The sequence below is a fragment of the Archocentrus centrarchus genome, unplaced genomic scaffold, assembly GCF_007364275.1.
Source record: "Archocentrus centrarchus isolate MPI-CPG fArcCen1 unplaced genomic scaffold, fArcCen1 scaffold_24_ctg1_1, whole genome shotgun sequence".
NCBI lineage: Eukaryota > Metazoa > Chordata > Actinopteri > Cichliformes > Cichlidae > Archocentrus > Archocentrus centrarchus.
Window position 1 is genome coordinate 1,346,363 of NW_022060255.1, and position 25,327 is coordinate 1,371,689.

General features: G+C 42.4%; 1 protein-coding gene and 1 pseudogene across 1 annotated transcript; one reads left to right on the plus strand and one right to left on the minus strand.

Annotated features, from left to right (window-relative positions):
• The first annotated feature begins 656 nt into the window (after window positions 1–656).
• On the plus strand, window positions 657–15,591 carry LOC115775840 (uncharacterized). Its single transcript, XM_030723364.1, has 6 exons — window positions 657–733; window positions 1,070–1,128; window positions 1,335–1,468; window positions 1,644–1,771; window positions 2,033–2,279; window positions 15,551–15,591. The coding sequence occupies exons 1-6, from the start codon at window positions 662–664 to the stop codon at window positions 15,589–15,591; spliced, it is 681 nt and encodes a 226-aa protein (XP_030579224.1). The 5' UTR covers window positions 657–661.
• A 506-nt stretch (window positions 15,592–16,097) lies between these two features.
• On the minus strand, window positions 16,098–18,367 carry LOC115775841 (low choriolytic enzyme-like; annotated as a pseudogene).
• Between the last annotated feature and the right edge of the window lie 6,960 nt (window positions 18,368–25,327).

Below are 25,327 nucleotides of genomic sequence, written 5' to 3' on the forward strand. Positions count from 1 at the left end.
TCAACCACCTGATCAGCAAGTGAAGAAAAGACAACTTTGTAGCTGCTTCATCCACCCTGTTTGTTTCACACAGGGAAAAACTGCTGTACGGAAGTTAAAATATGCAGATGAACTGTAATTCTTATCCAATTACTTCAGTAATCAATGGAATTATCGATAGAATACTTAATTACTAAAGTTGCAGCCCTAATTTAATTTGCTCCTTTAGGACAGCACCACCACAACATGTGAGAGAGATGTATGCTCAAGGCATGATTGAAAAGTTCCCAAACCTGCGTGATCCTTATTCCAAAAATGGATATGTAAGTATTAAATCCAATATCCAAGTTGTTTTAAATTCTTTATCTTTTGACCCAAATGCTGCCTTTCTAATAAAATAGCCTGTTAACCTATTTTAAAGGAAGATTTCTATTATGGTTAAAGTGGCTACTTAGCATGGAGGCTTAAAACCATCCAGAGGAAGAGCACCTTATCAGAGGGGAGAAGATCATCATGTCAGCTGACTGGGTGTGGACCAACAGCCAGAGGAGATGCTTCATTTAACCCTGAGGTGACCCTAAGAGAAGAGCCATATAAGGAAGCTAATTCCTTCATGAAATACTCTTCTGATGAGGCCGCCATCAGGAACAAAATGAAGATGATGTTTGATTACCGTCGCAAGATGGTCCTGGACGAAAACAGATCATCCAGCGTCTTGACTGAATTTCCTCGCTTCAGAGATGTCAGAGGCTTGGTAATTCAGCATTTTACACAAATAGCCTGTTGATGTACAATTGTGTGTTCATAAGTGAATTGACTTGTTCTCTAAAATGAAAACCTTCTAAAATAGCTATACATCTCATTTTGGGCAAACTCCACACTTTACTTTTGATGCTTTACCTAAGTAGGTTTGGTCAAAAAAATTAAATCAAAGAAGTTAGTTTCTGATCATGAGTTGATCACACAATCCAGTAAGATCTTTGTTTTTTAAATTAATAACCTCTTTAAACAAACCTGCCCCTGAAATAAAGGCCTGGAGATGAATTGGCTTTGTGTTATATTGCAATAAGCTCTTTTTCCATATGTTTAGATTGATCAAGACTTCATTCTGGAATTTGGAGAAGATGTAGCTACCAGGTTTTTGGAGAGGTTAGTGCCAACGTTTTTTTTCCCCCATAAACTGCAAACATTCGTTTTATATTGGAATACATTTGTTTTTATTTTACATAATTTTTCAACATGGTAGTGTATGGTTTGCAGTGATTATTTTCAATGTGTTTTTTATTATTTTTGATGAGTGTTGTACTTCTTGTCTTATTTTCTGTGCTCAATTAATAGAATGCCTTTTACTTTAGGTGGCCGACTGTTTTCAAGCATAAAGTGATCCAGCAGAGCAAGACTCTCCCTACCTCAACCGACCTTGAAGAAGTGATCTACTGTGCTGAAGGAGCTTCAAGTGAGGAGGAACTGGATGAGACCCTTACCTCTGGTAGTTTTATTCTGTAGGACTTAAACCTAAGTATTAATAGTAGCTGGAGGAATTGTAAAGAATTTTTTATTTAATTGAATTTTCTATTGGATTTCTTTATGTTTCGGCTTTAAAGGAATAGCCTTCTAATTTTTTTTCTTTATTTTCATGTTCTGTGTTATTTCTGTTCTCACAGGCTGGGACAGTGATCTTGCTTCCATCATTCTCCTGTTCCACCTGATTCCTCCTTCCTGTCAGGGTTACAAAAGACGTGGGAAGGTTTCTCCATCCCAGGATGAGGAGCACCATGTGGTCTTCCAGAAGGTTTGTAATGTATGTTAATTTTTGCAACAACTATTACCTGTTCCCTTTCTCCTCTTTTGCTATGATTCTTTTCATATATGAAATGGATTCTGTTTTAAAATTATATGGAACCTATTTCATTCCTTTTATTGCTATGTATTCTTCTATTTGGGGGCAGAGAGTGTTGGTTAGGTGTTGATTTGAACTTTGACAGGGAAAGCTTCTGGCAGTTTTTGACAGAAATTTTAAATCCCACTTATTTTTCCTTTTTTTCATACTTAGAGTGGAACAAGTGTCCAGGAACATGCTGATGCCATGAACTCCACTACGCAGCCCTACCCACTTGCTGTTGGGACAAAGAGGAGCACCATTCATGAGTTCTTCATTGTTCTGGACAAGCAGGTCGTACCATGCAAGTCAACCAGCTCCCTTGGAGCTTTTGATGAAATTTTTCACTTCGTATTTGGAACTGTTTATAATCAAATGCTCCACAACATGTACGTCTTGGAACTTGGAGAGTTAAAGGAAGGTGCTGAAATTGCTTCAGAACTTTGTAGTGAACACTCTCTCTCTCCATGTCAAACACAAAATTACTTTCAACTGGGGCTACAGAATTTCATCGGCAACAACATATTCCTAATTGGTCACTGGTAATCTAAAGATCTAATTTGAAAAGCTTTTGTGTAAAATTTTATGTGACCTTAAGAAAATGGGTGCTTTTAACTTTGTCACTGACCAATTGATATTTGTCGTTTGTTAAAAATGGCACTAATGTCAAGTTCTTCAAAAAATATGTATTTCTTAGATAAATGGATAAAGATGTTCCAGTAAATTCACATTGTCTTAGAAAAGTTTTTCTTTCTAATCAAACTGAAAATGCAGAGAAGCCTTTAAGTGCATTTTATTTTTGTACTGAACTTAATAAATTAATAAGACAAGGAAGATGGGTTCTTTTTGTGCTACAAATATCTTTGGCTGTATGTCGTAAGAAATATTAACAATAGGTTTATAAAAACAGTATATAATTGTGTAAATTTTTTTGACACTGACTGAATTGGTTACACATTAACACTGTTTAGAGTTAAATTTAATTAACAGTTAAATAGATCTTACACTTGTTAAGAAAAAATTGTAGGAGTTGATTTAGAATAACACTTAAAGTAGCAGTGTCATATTTAAATAACACTGTGAGTGTTATTTATGTCATAGAGTAAAAGTATATTAACAATGTGAGTGCTGATTAAATTTTACTCTATAGCTAAATTTAACTCTAATCAGAGTAAAATCAACTCTGAAAATGTAACACTGAGCTCAGTGTAATTTTAACACTGTACAGGGCGGGACCATATGTTCACTGGCTCAGTGTTAAAATTGACTCTTTTAGTGTTGCATTAACACTGCCCATTTTACTGTGTAGAAACACATAGTGAGAACTAGTGTTGGGTATGCAGGATCTTCAGGATCTCTAATATCCTTTGGTGCTGCCTTAAAGCAATGACAGTACTGTAGTTATTCATTGCTATCAGAGCTAACTGCTTCCATTATTGCTTCCATTCCTTTCATTAGTGAACACTGACAGGTCAGATCAATATTATTGATGGTCTGGTTTCAAATGCAGCTCTGCTCACAAACCTTTTTCCCCACATTGCGTCTCGACTACATTGGCAGATGTTTCTCATTAGATCAAATTAGATTTTGTATCTTTGCTGTTGGCAAAAAGCTTCTAACAGTCGACTGATGTTTTCATCACTGACTGAGACAAAGTCAAAATCAGGCAAAGCCAGAGCGCTTCATTTGTGTGGCATATTTGTGAAACAGCTCAGAGTGCTTTGCAGAGTGAAACAAACACAATCAAAATTAAAGCCGCAAGCGGCGATGAGCGGGCCCTCGCACCCGGCGCGCGTCGACCCCTGGCGCGCTCCAGCCAAGCCGCGCGTCGACCCGTGGCACGCTCCAGCCGAACCGCGCTCGGAGGTTCTCGCAGCCGAGAGAGTAGCTGGCTCACCCGGCTGCTGACGGCTCAGCAGGCTAGCCGTACTTCGCGTCGATCGTCTCCCGCTTCCACTAGGTGGCGTCGGTGAGTGCCCACTAATTAATATGTCACAATGCTCTATGTAATGCCTGCAGCCATCAATGAAACTGTAATGACCATAGGATGATGAGTATCAGTGTCCTACTGATTTCCTGTTACCACTAGGTGGCGTTATGAGTGTGAAACAAAGCTGATAGAGGGGTGTGTCCAGTCTCCCTTACCCTCCCATTAAGCCTGTGAAGTTTGAGGCAGATCGGACAATGTATGTCAGAGATGTAACAATTTGGTGCACTGTGGTATATGAGTAAAATCCCACATTTAGAGGGTTGCTACGGCAACACCGTTCAATATTCTACAAAACCATGAATATCTTTTGATGGGCTACTTGTGTAGATGATCTGGAGCCATTTTGGTGTGACTGGATGAAAAGCTGTAGTAGAAGATGATTCAAATAGCAGGCCTGAAAAATGTGAAAAATGCTGCAAAAATTACACCTTAATTAGAACATGTCAGGCTTCCTGTTGGATTTCGGCTATCGGTCCAAGAGACTTTTTTGTACGTCTTAGGATGTTACTTCAGCATGCACGATTTCAGGTACACAGACCAAGCACTGCCCTGGGGCTGATGTTTAGAACCTATCTGGGCCTGAAATGGAAAAAAAGTCCAAATTCAGAGGGTTGCTACGGCAACACCATTCAATATTCTACAAAACCATGAATATCTTTTGATGGGCTACTTGTGTGGATGATCTGGAGCCATTTTGGTCTCACTGGGTCAAATGCCGTAGGAGGACTTGAGGCAAAAAGGCCTGAAAAAGGCGAAAAATGCTGCAAAAATGACACTTTAAAGTGAACGTGGCTGACTTCCTGTTGGGTTTCGGCTATCGGTCCAAGAGAGTTTTTTGTAGATCTTAGCATTTTACATCAGCAGGCACATTTTCAGGTACATAGAGAAAGCACAGCCCAGGGGCTGATGTTTAGAATCTCTGTGAATTTGAAATTGAAAAAAGTCCAAATTCAGAGGGTTGCCATGGCAACACCGTTCAATATTCTACAAAACCATGAATAACTTTTGATGGGCTACTTGCGTAGATGATTTGGAGCCAATTTGGTGTCAGTGGGTGAAATGCCCTAGGACAAGGTCGTTCAAATAGCAGGCGTGGAAATCGCAAAAATTGACACCTTCAATTGAAGATGGCCGACTTCCTGTAGGGTTTGGGGTATGGGTCCAAGAGACTTTTTTGTACGTCTTAGTATGCTACATGAGCCTGTACATTTTCATACATGTAGATAAAACGTAGCTCCGGGGCTACTCAAAAAACATGCTATTTTAAGATATTCCGAGCTGCCACTAGGCGGCGCTCTAACGTTTATGGACTTTATGCATATGAATGTGTTCAGGGCAGCGTGCTTATCACACCACTGAAGTTTGAGCCAGATTGGGCAAGTTGGCTTTGAGTTACAGCCATTTTTGTGTTCATGGCGAATCATCGAACTTTGCCGTCCCATAAGGGTCACGCCCTTTTGTCAAAAACTCACAGTTTTGAAAACACAGTAAGTCCAACTTATTAAGGCTTTCCAGGTGAAATTTGAGATGGTTCTGCTAAACCACCTTGGAGCTGGACCTCCAAGTGTAAAATATGGCATTTCCTGTTCCCACTAGGTGGCGCTGCGACTGATATTAAATATTGTCATATGTATGTGTTCAGGGGGGCACCCTCATCCTACTGGAGAAGGTTGATGCACATTGGATCATGTAGGTATGAATGAGAGGCAATCAAAATTTCATGGCGAATGATCAAAGTTCAAAGGGGCATAAGGACCCCTCCCCCTTGGCAAAAACTCACCATTTTCGAGATTTAGATTCCCCTGGGGGTGTAGGTTAGACAAACCAAATATGAAGATGATAACGTCTAAAACCTCTGAGTTATTAGAAAAAGTGTGAGGGCTGCAAATCGCCAAATTTGCATAATTAATTCAAAATGGCGGACTTCCTGTTGGGTTTAGGGCATGGCTCCCAGAGGATTTTTTGTGCGCCTGGACATGATATACATGTGTATGAAGTTTCATTCATGTACGTGAAACACAGCGGTGGGGCTCCAGTTTAGGGGGCGCTAGCGAGCCATTTGGGCGCGCCCTTGCCCGAGCCCATTAAAATACTTAAATTTTCAGCAGGTGTGACGCATGTGCAAAGTTTCATGAGTTTTTGAATATGATAAAGCCCCCAAAAAGCCAATTCATTTGCCTGAATAATAAAAAAAAAAAAAAAAAAATAATAATTAAAGCCGCAAGCGGCGATGAGCGGGCCCTCGCACCCGGCGCGCGTCGACCCCCGGCGCGCTCCAGCCAAGCCGCGCGTCGACCCGTGGCACGCTCCAGCCGAACCGCGCTCGGAGGTTCTCGCAGACGAGAGAGTAGCTGGCTCACCCGGCTGCTGACAGCTCAGCAGGCTAGCCGTACTTCGCGTCGATCGTCTCCCGCTTCCACTAGGTGGCGTCGGTGAGTGCCCACTAATTAATATGTCACAATGCTCTATGTAATGCCTGCAGCCATCAATGAAACTGTAATGACCATAGGATGATGAGTATCAGTGTCCTACTGATTTCCTGTTGCCACTAGGTGGCGTTATGAGTGTGAAACAAAGCTGATAGAGGGGTGTGTCCAGTCTCCCTTACCCTCCCATTAAGCCTGTGAAGTTTGAGGCAGGTCGGACAATGTATGTCAGAGAGGTAACAATTTGGTGCACTGTGGTATATGAGTAAAATCCCACATTTAGAGGGTTGCTACGGCAACACCGTTCAATATTCTACAAAACCATGAATATCTTTTGATGGGCTACTTGTGTAGATGATCTGGAGCCATTTTGGTGTGACTGGATGAAAAGCTGTAGTAGAAGATGATTCAAATAGCAGGCCTGAAAAATGTGAAAAATGCTGCAAAAATTACACCTTAATTAGAACATGTCAGGCTTCCTGTTGGATTTCGGCTATCGGTCCAAGAGACTTTTTTGTACGTCTTAGGATGTTACTTCAGCATGCACGATTTCAGGTACACAGACCAAGCACTGCCCTGGGGCTGATGTTTAGAACCTATCTGGGCCTGAAATGGAAAAAAAGTCCAAATTCAGAGGGTTGCTACGGCAACACCGTTCAATATTCTACAAAACCATGAATATCTTTTGATGGGCTACTTGTGTGGATGATCTGGAGCCATTTTGGTCTCACTGGGTCAAATGCCGTAGGAGGAGTTGAGGCAAAAAGGCCTGAAAAAGGCGAAAAATGCTGCAAAAATGACACTTTAAAGTGAACGTGGCTGACTTCCTGTTGGGTTTCGGCTATCGGTCCAAGAGAGTTTTTTGTAGATCTTAGCATTTTACATCAGCAGGCACATTTTCAGGTACATAGAGAAAGCACAGCCCAGGGGCTGATGTTTAGAATCTCTGTGAATTTGAAATTGAAAAAAGTCCAAATTCAGAGGGTTGCCATGGCAACACCGTTCAATATTCTACAAAACCATGAATAACTTTTGATGGGCTACTTGCGTAGATGATTTGGAGCCAATTTGGTGTCAGTGGGTGAAATGCCCTAGGACAAGTTCGTTCAAATAGCAGGCGTGGAAATCGCAAAAATTGACACCTTCAATTGAAGATGGCCGACTTCCTGTAGGGTTTGGGGTATGGGTCCAAGAGACTTTTTTGTACGTCTTAGTATGCTACATGAGCCTGTACATTTTCATACATGTAGATAAAACGTAGCTCCGGGGCTACTCAAAAAACATGCTATTTTAAGATATTCCGAGCTGCCACTAGGCGGCGCTCTAACGTTTATGGACTTTATGCATATGAATGTGTTCAGGGCAGCGTGCTTATCACACCACTGAAGTTTGAGCCAGATTGGGCAAGTTGGCTTTGAGTTACAGCCATTTTTGTGTTCATGGCGAATCATCGAACTTTGCCGTCCCATAAGGGTCACGCCCTTTTGTCAAAAAGTCACAGTTTTGAAAACACAGTAAGTCCAACTTATTAAGGCTTTCCAGGTGAAATTTGAGATGGTTCTGCTAAACCACCTTGGAGCTGGACCTCCAAGTGTAAAATATGGCATTTCCTGTTCCCACTAGGTGGCGCTGCGACTGATATTAAATATTGTCATATGTATGTGTTCAGGGGGGCACCCTCATCCTACTGGAGAAGTTTGATGCACATTGGATCATGTAGGTATGAATGAGAGGCAATCAAAATTTCATGGCGAATGATCAAAGTTCAAAGGGGCATAAGGACCCCTCCCCCTTGGCAAAAACTCACCATTTTCGAGATTTAGATTCCCCTGGGGGTGTAGGTTAGACAAACCAAATATGAAGATGATAACGTCTAAAACCTCTGAGTTATTAGAAAAAGTGTGAGGGCTGCAAATCGCCAAATTTGCATAATTAATTCAAAATGGCGGACTTCCTGTTGGGTTTAGGGCATGGCTCCCAGAGGATTTTTTGTGCGCCTGGACATGATATACATGTGTATGAAGTTTCATTCATGTACGTGAAACACAGCGGTGGGGCTCCAGTTTAGGGGGCGCTAGCGAGCCATTTGGGCGCGCCCTTGCCCGAGCCCATTAAAATACTTAAATTTTCACCAGGTGTGACGCATGTGCAAAGTTTCATGAGTTTTTGAATATGATAAAGCCCCCAAAAAGCCAATTCATTTGCCTGAATAATAATAATAATAATTAAAACCGCAAGCGGTGATATCGGGCCCTCGCACTCCCTGCGCGTCGACCCGTGGCGCTCGTCGACCCGTGCCGCACTCGGAGGTCTTGTGATCGTGATGGTGTACAGAAGGTCTGTAGAAAGTTGAATTCTTTTATAGGAAAAGATATCTTTTGCTCTCGGCATAGACGCAATGGAATATTTGGGGGTGGGGTCACGGCTCCAGCATGCAAAATAGGGCATGGGTCTGATAGACTGTTTTGATCAGGATGATGTCAAGAATGTTGAAACACATTTTCATACATTTCCGAGAAACTAAGTTTGTGGATGCTATACAAAATTTCATTTGCTTCTGTAGGGGGCGCTCTTGCAGCTACGTATAGCCTTGAATCCATAGTTATGGGTTCAGAGTGGCTGTGTACATGAGTGATTACATTTTCAGGCAGATCGGGCAAAGCATGTACGAACACGTGCCCAAACAATTTTGGTCGCCATTGAGAAAAATGAAAGCCAACTTCAATGGCCTGGTGTGACAACACCGTTTAATATTTTGTCAAGATTTCCACAATATTTGATGGGCTGTTTGTCTAGATGATCTGGAGCCAATTTGGTCTCACTGGCTGAAATGCCCTAGGAGGAGTTCATTCAAATAGCAGGCCTGAAAATGGCAAAAATTGACAAAAATTGACACTTTCAATTGAAGATGCTGGACTTCCTGTAGGGTTTCCAGTATGGCTCCAAGAGACTTTTTTGTACGTCTTAGGATGTTACATGAGTGTGCAGAATTTCAGAGCTGTAGATATAATGTAGCTCTGGGACTAGCTAAAAAACATGCTATTTTATGATATTTCAAGCTGCCAGTAGGTGGCGCTGTAACATTTATGGACTTTATGCATATCAATGTGTTCAGGGCAGGAGGCTTATCAAATTGATGAGGATTTCGTAAGGAATGGTGAAAGATAGTTTCATGCATTTCAGAGCAAAACTAATTATGTGGACGTCATACAAATTTTCATTTGCTTCTGTAGGGGGCGCTATTGCGCCTACAGTCTTGAATCTGTAGTTATGGATTCAGCCTGGGTGTGTACATGAGTGATTACATTTTCAGCCTGATCAGACAAAGCATGTGCGAACAAGTGCACAAACAATTTTGGTGGTGAGGGAGAAAAACGAAGGCCAACTTCAATGGCCTGGTGTGATAAGGCCATTTAATATTTTGTAAAGATTTCCACAATATTTGATGGGCTACTTGTGTAGATGATGTGGAGCAAATTTGGTCTCACTGGGTCAAATGCCCTAGGACAAGTTCGTTCAAATAGCAGGCGTGGAAATGGCAAAAATTGACACCTTCAATTGAAGATGGCCGACTTCCTGTAGGGTTTGGGGTATGGGTCCAAGAGACTTTTTTGTACGTCTTAGGATGTTACATGAGCCTGTACATTTTCATACATGTAGATAAAACGTAGCTCCGGGGCTACTCAAAAAACTTGCTATTTTAAGATATTCCGAGCTGCCACTAGGCGGCGCTCTACCGTTTATGGACTTTTTGCATATGAGTGTGTTCAGGACAGGGGGCTTATCACACCACTGAAGTTTGAGCCAGATTGGGCAAGTTGGGTTTGAGTTACAGCCATTTTTGTGTTCATGGCGAATCATCGAACTTTGCCGTCCCATAAGGGTCACGCCCTTTTGTCAAAAACTCACAGTTTTGAAAACACAGTAAGTCCAAGTTCTTAAGGCTTTCCAGGTGAAATTTGAGATGGTTCTGCTAAACCACCTTGGAGCTGGACCTCCAAGTGTAAAATATGACATTTCCTGTTCCCACTAGGTGGCGCTGCGACTGATATTAAATATTGTCATATGTATGTGTTCAGGGGGGCACCCTCATCCTACTGGAGAAGTTTGATGCACATTGGATCATGTAGGTATGAATGAGAGGCAATCAAAATTTCATGGCGAATGATCAAAGTTCAAAGGGGCATAAGGACCCCTCCCCCTTGGCAAAAACTCACCATTTTCGAGATTTAGATTCCCCTGGGGGTGTAGGTTAGACAAACCGAATATGAAGATGATAACGTCTAAAACCTCTGAGTTATTAGAAAAAGTGTGAGGGCTGCAAATCGCCAAATTTGCATAATTAATTCAAAATGGCGGACTTCCTGTTGGGTTTAGGGCATGGCTCCAAGAGGATTTTTTGTGCGCCTGGACATGATATACATGTGTATGAAGTTTCATTCATGTACGTGAAACACAGCGGTGGGGCTCCAGTTTAGGGGGCGCTAGCGAGCCATTTGGGCGCGCCCTTGCCCGAGCCCATTAAAATACTTAAATTTTCACCAGGTGTGACGCATGTGCAAAGTTTCATGAGTTTTTGAATATGATAAAGCCCCCAAAAAGCCAATTCATTTGCCTGAATAATAATAAAAATAAAAATAAAAATAATAATAATAATAATAATAATAAAAATAATAATAATAAACGAAGCAATTACAATAGGGCCTTCGCACAGTTCGTGCTCGGGCCCTAATTAAAGCCGCAAGCGGCGATGAGCGGGCCCTCGCACCCGGCGCGCGTCGACCCCTGGCGCGCTCCAGCCAAGCCGCGCGTCGACCCGTGGCACGCTCCAGCCGAACCGCGCTCGGAGGTTCTCGCAGACGAGAGAGTAGCTGGCTCACCCGGCTGCTGACGGCTCAGCAGGCTAGCCGTACTTCGCGTCGATCGTCTCCCGCTCCCACTAGGTGGCGTCGGTGAGTGCCCACTAATTAATATGTCACAATGCTCTATGTAATGCCTGCAGCCATCAATGAAACTGTAATGACCATAGGATGATGAGTATCAGTGTCCTACTGATTTCCTGTTGCCACTAGGTGGCGTTATGAGTGTGAAACAAAGCTGATAGAGGGGTGTGTCCAGTCTCCCTTACCCTCCCATTAAGCCTGTGAAGTTTGAGGCACATCGGACAATGTATGTCAGAGATGTAACAATTTGGTGCACTGTGGTATATGAGTAAAATCCCACATTTAGAGGGTTGCTACGGCAACAGCGTTCAATATTCTACAAAACCATGAATATCTTTTGATGGGCTACTTGTGTAGATGATCTGGAGCCATTTTGGTGTGACTGGATGAAAAGCTGTAGTAGAAGATGATTCAAATAGCAGGCCTGAAAAATGTGAGAAATGCTGCAAAAATGAAACCTTAATTAGAACATGTCAGGCTTCCTGTTGGATTTCGGCTATCGGTCCAAGAGACTTTTTTGTACGTCTTAGGATGTTACTTCAGCATGCACGATTTCAGGTACACAGACCAAGCACTGCCCTGGGGCTGATGTTTAGAACCTATCTGGGCCTGAAATGGAAAAAAAGTCCAAATTCAGAGGGTTGCTACGGCAACACCGTTCAATATTCTACAAAATCATGAATATCTTTTGATGGGCTACTTGTGTGGATGATCTGGAGCCATTTTGGTCTCACTGGGTCAAATGCTCTAGGAGGAGTTGAGGCAAAAAGGCCTGGAAAAGGCGAAAAATGCTGCAAAAATGACACTTTAAAGTGAACGTGGCTGACTTCCTGTTGTGTTTCGGCTATGGGTCCAAGAGACTTTTTTGTAGATGTTAGCATTTTACATCAGCAGGCACATTTTCAGGTACATAGAGAAAGCACAGCCCAGGGGCTGATGTTTAGAATCTCTGTGAATTTGAAATTGAAAAAAGTCCAAATTCAGAGGGTTGCCATGGCAACACCGTTCAATATTCTACAAAACCCTGAATAACTTTTGATGGGCTACTTGTGTAGATGATCTGGAGCCAATTTGGTGTCACTGGGTGAAATGCCCTAGGACAAGTTCGTTCAAATAGCAGGCGTGGAAATCGCAAAAATTGACACCTTCAATTGAAGATGGCCGACTTCCTGTAGGGTTTGGGGTATGGGTCCAAGAGACTTTTTTGTACGTCTTAGTATGGTACACGAGCATGTACATTTTCATACATGTAGATAAAACGTAGCTCCGGGGCTACTCAAAAAACTTGCTATTTTAAGATATTCCGAGCTGCCACTAGGCGGCGCTCTAACGTTTATGGACTTTATGCATATGAGTGTGTTCAGGGCAGCATGCTTATCACACCACTGAAGTTTGAGCCAGATTGGGCAAGTTGGCTTTGAGTTACAGCCATTTTTGTGTTCATGGCGAATCATCGAACTTTGCCGTCCCATAAGGGTCACGCCCTTTTGTCAAAAACTCACAGTTTTGAAAACACAGTAAGTCCAACTTCTTAAGGCTTTCCAGGTGAAATTTGAGATGGTTCTGCTAAACCACCTTGGAGCTGGACCTCCAAGTGTAAAATATGACATTTCCTGTTCCCACTAGGTGGCGCTGCGACTGATATTAAATATTGTCATATGTATGTGTTCAGGGGGGCACCCTCATCCTACTGGAGAAGTTTGATGCACATTGGATCATGTAGGTATGAATGAGAGGCAATCAAAATTTCATGGCGAATGATCAAAGTTCAAAGGGGCATAAGGACCCCTCCCCCTTGGCAAAAACTCACCATTTTCGAGATTTAGATTCCCCTGGGGGTGCAGGTTAGACAAACCAAATATGAAGATGATAACGTCTAAAACCTCTGAGTTATTAGAAAAAGTGTGAGGGCTGCAAATCGCCAAATTTGCATAATTAATTCAAAATGGCGGACTTCCTGTTGGGTTTAGGGCATGGCTCCAAGAGGATTTTTTGTGCGCCTGGACATGATATACATGTGTATGAAGTTTCATTCATGTACGTGAAACACAGCGGTGGGGCTCCAGTTTAGGGGGCGCTAGCGAGCCATTTGGGCGCGCCCTTGCCCGAGCCCATTAAAATACTTAAATTTTCACCAGGTGTGACGCATGTGCAAAGTTTCATGAGTTTTTGAATATGATAAAGCCCCCAAAAAGCCAATTCATTTGCCTGAATAATAATAATAAAAAAAAAAATAATAATAATAAACGAAGCAATTACAATAGGGCCTTCGCACAGTTCGTGCTCGGGCCCTAATAAACGAAGCAATTACAATAGGGCCTTCGCACAGTTCGTGCTCGGGCCCTAATAAAGTCAATGTATGAAAAAAGTCAATCCTCAGATACTAATTAATCCTAAAAACGAGCATCGATTAGAAGCTCGTTTCTAACAGCATCAGTAGCAGCCGTGCTGTCGGGCCTCCTCCAGCTGACACAGCTTGATGCAGACAGGCAGACACACACAGGCACAGCACTCCTTCACAACACTGTTGGTTTTTCAAAGCTGTCCTGTCCAGCAGCTGAAGCAGCCAAAATTAGAGTCTGTATGTATGGATGCCATCACGTGGCTCAGTGTTGCTGATTTAGGCTCTGGGAGCTCATGGAAGGCACCATTTTCATCTTTATTTCCAAGCATCATTTGGATATCACCAAAAATGTTGCTGGAGGCCCAAATTTGTGCTGAGCACACAAAAGCCCACATATTCTATCCCAATAACGATGTTTTCTAAATTTAATTTGAGAAGTAAACGGCTTTGAAACTGATCCTACCAACGTTCTTGGTCCTACATTCAATCCTTGAAGTGAGATCAATGGAACTACATTCACTGCTGGATCTGAACAATTATATATATCTGCGGTTTTTAACTTACCTGTTCACACTGTGTGTCCTTTGTGGCATTTTGGGGGCCTGAATACGCACAGTGTGAAGGTCCGAGCTCTGCTTATTATTATTGCAGCTAATTAAGCACCTTTTGGAGGGTGAGCTCCAAACATGCTCAACAGCTCATTGAATTCTGCACATGAATCAGGTCTGTTGAACATTTCCTGATTCTGTGGCTCTTACAAATGGGCAATACAAAATGGCTCCATAGCGCCCCCTACAAAAGAAGAGCCACCTCTCTGTTATCACCTACAGTGCTGAACATGTTAATTAGAGCAGCATCTAATGTAAGGCTCATGCCACAGCTGCCCTAAATTAACAGTATTCTTGATGAGCAAAATCATTGTTATGTTTCTGTAATGGTACATCCATCAATATGTGTAAGCTCTTTAATCCAAATGATCTTTTTAATGCTAAAATACAATTATTGTTGATACATTTTCAAATTGACACTTTTACAGAAAAGAAGAAAAATAATAAAGCATATTATTATTATTATTATTATTATTGATTAAGATGCCAAATTATAGGTTTTTTTGTTCCTGAACAGAAAAATGAGCTTTTGAATGTTGTGGTTCATTAATTTCTGACTTCTCAAAGAAGTTCAGTGTGCTGTCTCAAATGCAGCTATAAAGATCACTTCAGTTTGAAACAAGCATTTGACAGATATACTATAAAATATTAGTATTTTTATAACAGGTGATCTAATAAATTTGTTAAACACTGTATGAAATTTAGTACACGTATGTAACATACCAAGAAACACAAAAATCCTCTTGGAGACCTAAACTTGACTAGAAGCCCAACATTTGGAGTTCAATGGGTGATTTTGGGACCTTTTTGCCATTTCCAGGAGTAAATTTCCAAACTCTGAGGAATTTTACAGGATCAGTTGGGACAGACCTCGGCCAGGCGTGTCCATGGCGTCTTGCAAAATTTGGATCATTTGCCATCAAAAGTTGATTTGTTATGATTCACTCATACATTGTGTAATCTGGCTCAAACTCCTCACGAGTCATAAGACTCCGCCCCTGAACACATGTTTAATGTCACAGCGCCATCTAGTGCCCAGAGGAAATCAGCTGTAGGCAGTAAAACTCATCTGATGTGCATGAAAATTTCATGTAGGCTTCCATACATTAGAAACAGCAGCATGACATATAATTAGTGGGTGTTCTCCAATGCCGTATAGTGGGCACAGGATCTAATAAATACCTTGTTGGTACAACAGCCAATCATCATCCAGGGATCAGACGTCTAAATGACTGCAGGAATCTTCTGGAACGCTTCGAGTGTGCACCGAGGTACGAGGGCCCGATCACTGCTGCAGCTTTCATTTGAAATGATTTTTTTATCATGTGTCTCACATTTGATTCATTATTTTTGAACATATTAAAAAATGTACTCTTTACAGGTGAGTCTCTGCCCAATCACAGCATCTCTGACACAGTGTGACTGCAAATATGCCTCTACAAGTTTATGGAAGGTAAATCAGCTGAATTATCTTTGATTCTAACTGTGCAGCTGATGCTTTTAAAAACGTCACTCACAACCTCGGCTAGAAACTTTGAATTTAGTCAAACTGAACCTCAGATTGTGGATAAAGATCCTCCTCATGCCTCATATCCCATAAGTAAAATGATAGGTATGCAACATTTCCTTCTGAAACGCCCAGACCGGCTCTATAATATGCAAAGATTATAAATCTGACCACCTTTTAGAAGTTGATTTAAAAATTCCTTGTGGCTCTAATAATTGAGATTTTGCCATCATTTTGATTCGTCTTCAACAGGAAGTAAAAAAAGGCCAAAATCAAATAGAAGGAAAGTTTCAAAAACAGCCTTTCTTACTATGTTGATAAAATACGATATTAAAACATACTTTGTTGATGACCTCAGCAAAGATAGTGGCAGTCACAGTGGTTTATTATTATGCTTTCTATATTTTGATGCCATGTAGTTTCAGCACTGGTAGAGCCTGTTGACCCTGAGAGTGTCAGTGTAACACATGCTTGAGTCTGGCCAATGGGAACAGTGGGATCAGGGATGGGAGTTCAGGTTTCCCATTCTGGAGTCATTCCAAAGGCACTTCTGAACATTGACACAATTGTAATGAGCAGAAAATGATTTAAATTAGATTTAGTGTATTTGACTTAAGGCTGCATTGTTGTTCAGCCTTACCTTCCACAGTGTGTTATAGATGAGTAATCATGTGCACTTTTCACATTATTTGTGTCCATCTTGTCACAGTTGTTTCAAAAAGCTGTGGGAAATGTTTTAAAATGATTCAAAGGGTCTTAGTGATTAATCCTAAATGATGCTGTGAGATGTTGACCTTGGTGGATGTTGTCCCAGCTGACTCTGATATTGTGGTCACGGTCACTCTGAGTGTGCTCGTGGTAAAAACCAAGTGGGTGCAGCAGCCGGTGCTGGACGATGCCGTGGATTACACAGCCACACCTCTGCAGTGACACCACCTGCTCATCTCCGACACGAGCCACTAAAGAGGCGCAGCTGAACATGGAGACAGCAGAAGAAAGCAAAGTCAATAATATAGAACATGCAGTGAAATTTACATGAACTCTCCGGTCTGTGTGCTCATTGGCTGTTAGTACATCTGGGTTCTCTGCTGTGGCTCTCTGATGAGGACACTTTATTCCAACAGGCCAAAACAGCTGTTTGAAGCTCCACTTTGTTGTTTTCTTTCAAACTAACCTGTAAACAAGCAGAGTTACCATCACAGAGGAGAGGTACACATGTACCAGGGCAGCTCTCTGACCAAAGAAGGGAAAGCATGGTGGATTTAAAAAGCCTGCTCCTGATGGCTGCATGTTGCAGCAGTTACCTGTGTGCATGCATCGCTCTTTAGAAAATGGGCCAGTGGCTGCAGGTAGGTTGTAGGTCACCTGACCTACCTGAAAACGAGAACTCTAGGGTGTGTCTCCAGAAACTGCAGCCACAGATCATTTATGCAGCTGTTACTGTATTATGACCTGTGCTGAAAATCCAGCTTCCAGCTGATGTGTGAGCAAATGTGGACAAAATTCACAGAGTTGAGTCAGAACTTAGGAGCAAGGAAAACTAAGAAAAGGAGCTTTGGAACAGCTTTGGTTTAATGTGTGTGTGTGTGTGTGTGTGTGTATGTGTGTGTGTGTGTGTGTGTGTGTGTGTGTGTGTGTGTGTGTGTGTGTGTGTGTTCAGTTTTCTTTTCCAAGGGATTTGTAGAGTGCCCTCTGGTGGACAAACTATGCAAGCTCAGCACTCATAACATGGTTGAAGGGTGTTTCTCTGCCTTCTTTCATTTTCATTTAGTGCCTGTTCGAAATACAAAGAGTGAATAACTAATATCAGAAGGGCTCTATTTTTGAAGGATGTTTATAATTCACATAAATGTCCACAGACAATATTCTAGTTTACTGAGTTTAGTTGAAGTCATTTGCAGTAAATTGAGACCCAGCGTGTTTCTTTCCATTGAGCTGCAGCCACAATGATTCCTGACCTCAACCAAAGGACTTTTGTTGCTTAACAGACCACAGGTGGGAGACTGGATGAGAGCTCTGATCTGCTGCTTCTGTTTAAACTGTTCTCAATGTTACAATATGTCCTTATGCTCAAAGGACTGAAATCAGCAAGAAGATATTTACTACAGTTCTCTTATTGCAGATGCAGTTATCTGGAGGGTCTTGAGGGTCCTCCGCTGACCCCTCCCTTCAAACATTGAAGCGCTGCAGTAAATAAGTCACCCAGCTCTGGGCTCAGTGCTCAGGTACGCCTCCTCTGCTGTACGTGGAATCAAACAAATGCAGGTCGCTGTGATGAAGCCGTCCATCTAAAATCGTCTTCTCAGCATCTCCTGCAGTTGTGAATAACTTCATCAGTGATGCTGTTGTTTCAGTGGCTGAAAGAATGTTAACATGTGGTGACATTCGCTACAATGAAACCCACCATCATTCCCACTTAGAACAAAGGGATTCAACATTCCCGGTGGGAGTAGACTTTGGCCACAGACAGGAATATTGCCCATTTAAGCCCTTCATGGCATTTCTAGTTCTTGGAATGAACACATCTCCTTGGAGCAGAAAATCTGAAGATCCTATTAAAATAAATGAAAGAATGACTTTTCATCCAAGTGTCAAAGTAAGAAACTGCTGTTTGTCTCCAAAAAAGTCATTTCCTTTACTGAACATAGAAATCTTACCCTGATAATGAGAGAAGGTCGAAGGTGAAACCATATTTGGGCACTTCCCATTATTAGCAGCACCATCCTGTGAAAACGAGACAGAAAAAACACTTTATATTTTCATTTCCATGCATTTAACGCTCTGTTATTGATAAAGAGAGGCCCCAGTGATGTGGGAGACGTGCCCTTCATTAAATGCAGTGTTTCCAAGCTGTTCTAGTTTTAGTCAATCATTTCTTCCATGGTCATAATGAGCGTTGCAGAGGCCCAGAAGCAGCAGCAGAAGAAGAGAAACTGTTGTTCTGAGGTCCACTTTGGTCTGAAGGTGTCCATCCTTAAGGTCTCACTTCAGTCCCTTCACCTGCCTCCCCACCAGCTGATGCTAAAAGCCAGTCAGGGTGAACTTAGATGCAAGCTGTCACAGTGTGTGTGTGTACAGAGATTAGTGGGAGGGGTTCAACAGGCTCGTCTTAGACACACAGGTGATCAGAGTGCCCCGCCCACCCCGGCCCACTGTTTCCACACCCATAATCTTATTGTGGGTCCACACAGTGGCCACAGGCTGGTGTCAGCGTGCTCAGCATCAGATTTCAGGAGGTTGTCTCATGAGATGTGGGCCTGCCCAAAGTTTTCTCCCACACTAACAAATCCAAGAGTGGAAACAGGGAATATAAAGAGTCTGCAGGCACTGCTTTCATGGAGGACTTTAAACCATTTCCTTAAGCTGACTGCTAACAGGCTGACGTGTGACAGTTTAATATATGTCCTCATCTCAGCCCCATTGTGGACAAACATATCTGTATACATATAACAACAAAGTTTTTGGATCTCCACAATGTTGTGTAGGTTTCCTGCAGTGAAGCTGTGATATTACACCATACTTTTGGGCTTTTCTCTATAATGTTGTGGCTTCTTAATCTTACAGTGTAGACTGCCTTGATGACTGTTGGTGTGATCTGGCATTATCATTATCATGTAGTTTTTTAACTTTGGTTAACATCCAGCTCTTCTGTCTCCGCCTCCTTAAATGTCCCAGTCAGTGCTCGCGTGCAGCTCAAAGACTCTCAGAACCAAATTAATTAGTGCCAGATCGTTAACAGTTTGTGATGTCATACTCTCAGCCTATTGGTGCATTTTAATAGTTTAGCTAACTTGAACTAAAGGGGCATTTCTCCAGTCTATGCTGCCGACACACACACACACACACACACACACACACACACACACACACACACACACACACACACACACACAGGTGGGTATCTTGAAGAACCTCCTAGATAACAGTGATATAGTGGAGATGATCCAACAAAAGCACCAACAGGCTTTAACACGTGTCGTCTTTGTGAGTGCAGATGTGTGCGTGTGAACTCTGTCAGATCAGCGGCCCTCTGTCCCACACATCCAGGAATACATATCCTATCCTTCCATCAGGCTTTGGAAACTGATGTAAAGTGATTGTTGTGTAGCTGCAGCTCACAGATCCTTGATGGTGTTGCAGCTTTGAAAAAACATCAATTACAGGCTGAAGCTCGTTGGACTGACGAGCTTCTGTTTGTTGGCACGTCTTTATTTTTGGCTCACATCAAAACTTTTCCTCTCATCAACAGTTGCTCTCTGTTGTTTTTAGAGCGCTCCTTGTTTCTCTCATGGGCCTCGTAAAATGTTCCCGAGGACCGGCGCTGGTCCGCGGGCCGCCCTTTGAGAAGCCTGGCACTTTGAAACAGGAGAACATCTGGAACTAATCACTGCTGTGTGTCTGCGAGCTTTCCTCACACGGGCAGGATCTGAGCCAGACTGTCCAAACAGGCAGCAGCTTCAACCAAAGGCTGAGACAGGCCACAGGAGAACACAGCAGCATGCAGCGCCCTCCACAGGTGAGCGTGTTCCTGCACCAATCAGCATTTGATCCCTGCTGCTCTGTGTGCTTCTGCTTTAATAAGTATAGTACTGATCAGTAAAGTGACCTCACCACAGTAAGCATACAGCAGGCCCTCTGAACACCTGCATCCACTTTCTACCTTGCTGCTGCCTCCTGCAGTCCTGATAGAAACCATGGTAACAGGACTGAACCTCTGTGCCCCCCCAGGGTTGAAGAAGATGCAGTTTGAAGGAGCCTTAAAGACGAGTATTGTATCTTCATGTTTGTGCTGCTTCTGTCTCCAGGTCTCTGTGGGAAACGGGCTCATTAATCTCAGAGCTTCTTCCTGAACAGCTTCAACAAGGTCACAGATGCTTCATGGCTCAATAACACAGCTGCTGCTGTCTGATAGTGTCAGCGAGACCTGAAGCGGCGGCTGACGAGGAAGACGAGGAACACGACCGTCTGCAGAGATCCTCCGTGTGCGGTCGGCACAGCGGCTGCATTAGTGGCTCTTTGACTTTCCTTCCATCTGCTGTGAAGCTGCAGCACAACAAACACAATAACTCATCTTTGGCAAATCTGGGATCTTCATTCCAAATGTGTCCAAATCAAAGTGTCGCTGCTCAGTGGAAACGCAGCATCAGGACCCAGAAAGCTTTGAGATGAAGTCCAGCAGCTCAGATATAGTGAGATGATCAGAAGATCAAAGCTGTCAAAGCTGCTTAAAGTCACATTTTTGTAACTGTCAATCAGCTCAAAGAACACCAACACCAACAGCAGCTTCTCAGACCGAGCTTCACTGAAGCACAACCAGAAACTGAGCGGCAGCAACCGTCCCTCCAAACGTCTCCTGATAACAAGAAAAACAGCCTTTCAGTTCACGCCCTCAAACATTTCTTCCTCCGCTTGTTCTGAATGTGCACTGCTGTGTGTGCTGCTGTGAAGACAACAACAACTACAGAGGAGGATCTTTGTGTTTGCAGTGTGCAGCTTGAATGTGCTGTGTAAGGGGGATGAACAGCCACAGTTATGGACAGCAGATCATCCTCAAGTAGAACATGCTCAGCATGCCAGCCTGTGTGGAGGTTGGTTGTGTCATTTTTAAGCAGTGTTCAGCATCAGTTACTGTATTTGTTCATTAAGAATGTGTCCCTTTGTTGATGCAGCAATGTCTGTTTCATTTGAACAAGTCATTATAAAATGTTCATATGTTCAAAATGGAAAACAATCAAAGATCTTGAACATTTGTTTTGATGGTATCCAGCATTTTTGGTTTGTTTGCTGAAACCTTCCTGTTTGTGTTTGTCCTGCATTTTAGATATTAATGAGATATTATTGTAGATTGTCAGGCCCGAGGATGGAGGACGTCTTCATTCCAATACTGACTCTGGTCCCAGGATTGATCCTGACAACTAAATGATTGATGAGGAAGAAGCTGAGAGAAGTCTGGCTGATTGATGGAGGTGATTTTGTTGATGGTTCCGTTTCATTGTGATGTCATTTGCATGTAAGTTAGGTAACTGTTTTCATTGGTTGTTTTTAACAGTGACATTGATGTCCTCCAGTGCAAGTCAGTGAGGTCAAAGCAAAGACTTTAAGATGTGCATCAGCAGGATGATGTTGTTCAGAGAGGCTTCACTCAGTGGCAAAGACAAAGAAGGGCTCCCCTCAACAAACTGCATGTCACCTTTATTGGAGAGGCAGGAAGTGATCCTGCTGCACTAAGCAAAGAGCTTTTGACCACTAATGTCATGCAGGAGTTTCTCAGGTGCCAAAGACCACTGAATGTTATCACTGATATCATGAACCTGCTGCAGCATATTGTCACGTACTTTAATTAGAAATGATGCAGCATTGAGAAGAGACTGTTTGAGGGCAAGAAAGGAAAGAGTCCTGTCTCCTCCATCAGTGAGCTAGAAAATGGTTCCTACAGGTCTGTAGTTCTTCACAAAGGTCCTAAAGTCTGCACTTTATCAGTGTAACATCACATTTACAGTGTTGTTGGTGTGCTGATGACATGTAGAACTGCAGCACAAGTGTTTTGTGTCAGCCTCGCTCAGGGAGCTCCACCACCACGCTTCCTCACAAACTGCTGTTATCAGTTTGTTGCATCAGGAGACTCTGACAGTCTGAAGGTGAACAAAGAAGATGTGGATGATCTTGACTCTGCTTTACTGACAGAAAGGGAGAGTTGATCTGAAATCTTTTCTGACCATCTTATTGTGTGCTTTTTAATAAGTCTGTGCTCATTTTAGGTGGAGGCAGCAGGTGATGTGACAGAGCTCACAGCAGAGATTGTGAGTTGTGCTTCCACAGGGCTGCTGACGTATGACAGAAAGGACAGTATCATAAGGTAGCGTGGTTTCATCAAATGCTTTCATCAATTGTAGAGATTTATTTTTTCTATTTCCAACCTTCTCTTCTCATCTGTCCAAACCACAGATTGGTCCATCCTCAGTTCATAAGAAGTGCTGCTCCTCTTATTTTATTGCTCAGATTTTGGTGAAACTTGTCAACAACGGACACTTAATGAGTGTTCATGCAAAGTGTGGGCAATGACAAGGTCAAGGCCACATTTGCTCCTGTTTACAAACACAGCGTTTACTGTAATAATGAAATGGTATGAAGTGATGGAAATATGCCTTCATATTTTAAAGCTGCACAATCCTTCATTCTGCATTTCTCTCTGTGGTCTTTGTCAAATCATTAGAAACTCTTTTCTTTTCCAGTCTTCTTCATGCCACAGTGCGGCTAACTCCTGTGCTGCAGCAGATACTTAATGGCATGAAGGTCTACAAGCTTGTGGAGCTGATTAGAAGGCACCGAAATCTCTGCTCAGAGCTGTTTGCTCCTAAAGAGGATGATGATGATGCAGTCAGAGTGCTCGATGCTTCTTTATCTGGCGCCAGTAACTTGACGTTTTGAAACAGCAGATGATATCATGACACAGCTGAATCACAATCATTTTTGGGACTATTCTTTCATCATTTTGCTTCAATTGTTTCAGAAACACACAAAAATCTCTAGATTGTTTTTAAAGAAAAGAAAAAGACAACTACTTATGAAACTTTGTGCTGTTTTTGGTCTCCATCTTTATCCGGATGCTATCCTAATTCCTGACCTCAGTGAGGGGGAAGCCAAAGGCATGACAGAGAGAACGCCATCATCAACTTCCTCCAGGACTTCCTGCAGCACATTGAAATCCCAGGTTTCAGCTTGTCATTGATCTGAGTACCAGACACAAAATTTGGGGCCATAAAAATAGCCTCAACACTTGATTTGACTTCTTTGAATTCAAACTAAAATGAGAGGAATTGCAGCAAAACAAAGGTTTTTAGTATTTGTAATAGTCCATAGCCTTCTTTATGGTCAGATGTGTTCAGGTTTGGACCCAGAACATTTCATTGTGGACTTTTTCAATCATTTCCATGTTGATGCTTTCAGTGTGACTGTTCTGCTTGTGCTCCAACAATAATTTAAATGTATTGATGTGCTAATATTGTTTGAGCCAGCTGAGCAGAAAGAGTGTGGTGTTAAAGATGAATGAATGAGCAGAATTTAAAGCTGTTTCAGTGTTTTGTGAAGTCTGGACAAACCTAACAAAATAAAAAGGAATGTTCTGTTATTGTAGGAATGCTAAAGGCTGTCAAAAATCCCAGAGTTGTTTTGGAAAAAGAAATCTCACATCAGTTTTTGCTGATTGTATCAGCTCGTTGACTTATATCAATATTAACCAATAAATCAAATACAGCAGCAGTCAGACTTTGACTTGTATATCAGGGCATTTTAGTGATTTTAATATGATAACAATAGAAAAGGAACCTGGGGGAGAAAACTGGGAACACGTGCTCCCTGCTTAGTTTGATTCTGGTTTTTGGAGATTCCAATCAATTCCTCATTATCCTAAAAAAAAGTCAGTAGTTATTGATTGAATCCACTGGCCTTTGGACTTGTAGATGAAGGAGAGCTGTTCCTGTCTCCTTCTTTGGTCAAAGTCTCCCTCACCTCATTCAAAAAGCTGCCTCGTGTTAATCCTGCAGCCACACATTAGGGGGCGCTGTGGCCAAATGGCAACGAGGACCTGCTGCTGAGGCCAGATGTTCACCAACAAGCAGCCTGCTGTTCAGCTGGGACACACTTGGAGAAGCACAGCTCTCCTTAAAGCAGAGAGCCAAAGCTCTGTGGACAGAACAGGTCCACAGGATTGGTTTAGTGGCTTTGGGGATGGACTGGGCAGAGCTGGACTTCAACATAATGGTATGTGCCCTGTCTTTCATGGTCCAGGTCAGGAGGAAGCTCAACAAGTATGTGGGCCTGTGCCACAAGAAGAGCTACAAGCTGAAGATGGAGGAGGACGCTGGAGTCAAAGTGAGCCCCCAACAATGTCTGTCCCAACACTCATGCAGTGGTTAACTGGACAAAGGCATGAAGCCCTTCTTCCATCAGAGAGGGCACATTTGAAAAGAAATGTCACCTTTGAGCACCTGTGTAAGGAGAAAAATCCTGCTCAGCACATTTGCTGCCCTCTTGTTAGTGCCTGCACACATACAATAACTTTCCCTGTGGCACATATGAATCCATACACTGAGTTCAGGGCTGTGATGACAGCAGCCATCAGGATGGTGGAGATGTTGGTCCAATCTGAAGCCTCTGCTGCTTCATTTGGACTCATGTTGCACCTGTCACAGGTGAGCAGTCATTGGATGATCCAAAATCCATTTCAGGAGGAAAATACAACAACAATTATTTGTCATTTATGTTCTTTGTCTAAATGTTCTGAAGAATGTTGAAAAAATGGTTTCAAATCCCTGATACTGGGGCCTTCTTTGCTTCATTGTGCTTGTTTGATATATGCAGAACACTATTGTTTAATAAATGTGAAAAGCTCATTCAAAAATGGTGATGCACATTTGATTTTTATTTCCAAAGAGAAAATGCTGATTTTTCTTTGCACAGACATTTTAATGAGTACATGTATTCCAACTAAATCCATACTTTCCTAATGTGATCATAAAGGAGACTCAACATTTGTTTCATCTATGCAGCAGCATGCAGAGGAATTTGGAGGATTTCTGTCACTGCCAGCAGCCACATAAAGGACTGAGTCATTCATGTCAAATCAATGATTACTGTTCAATAACAGAATTG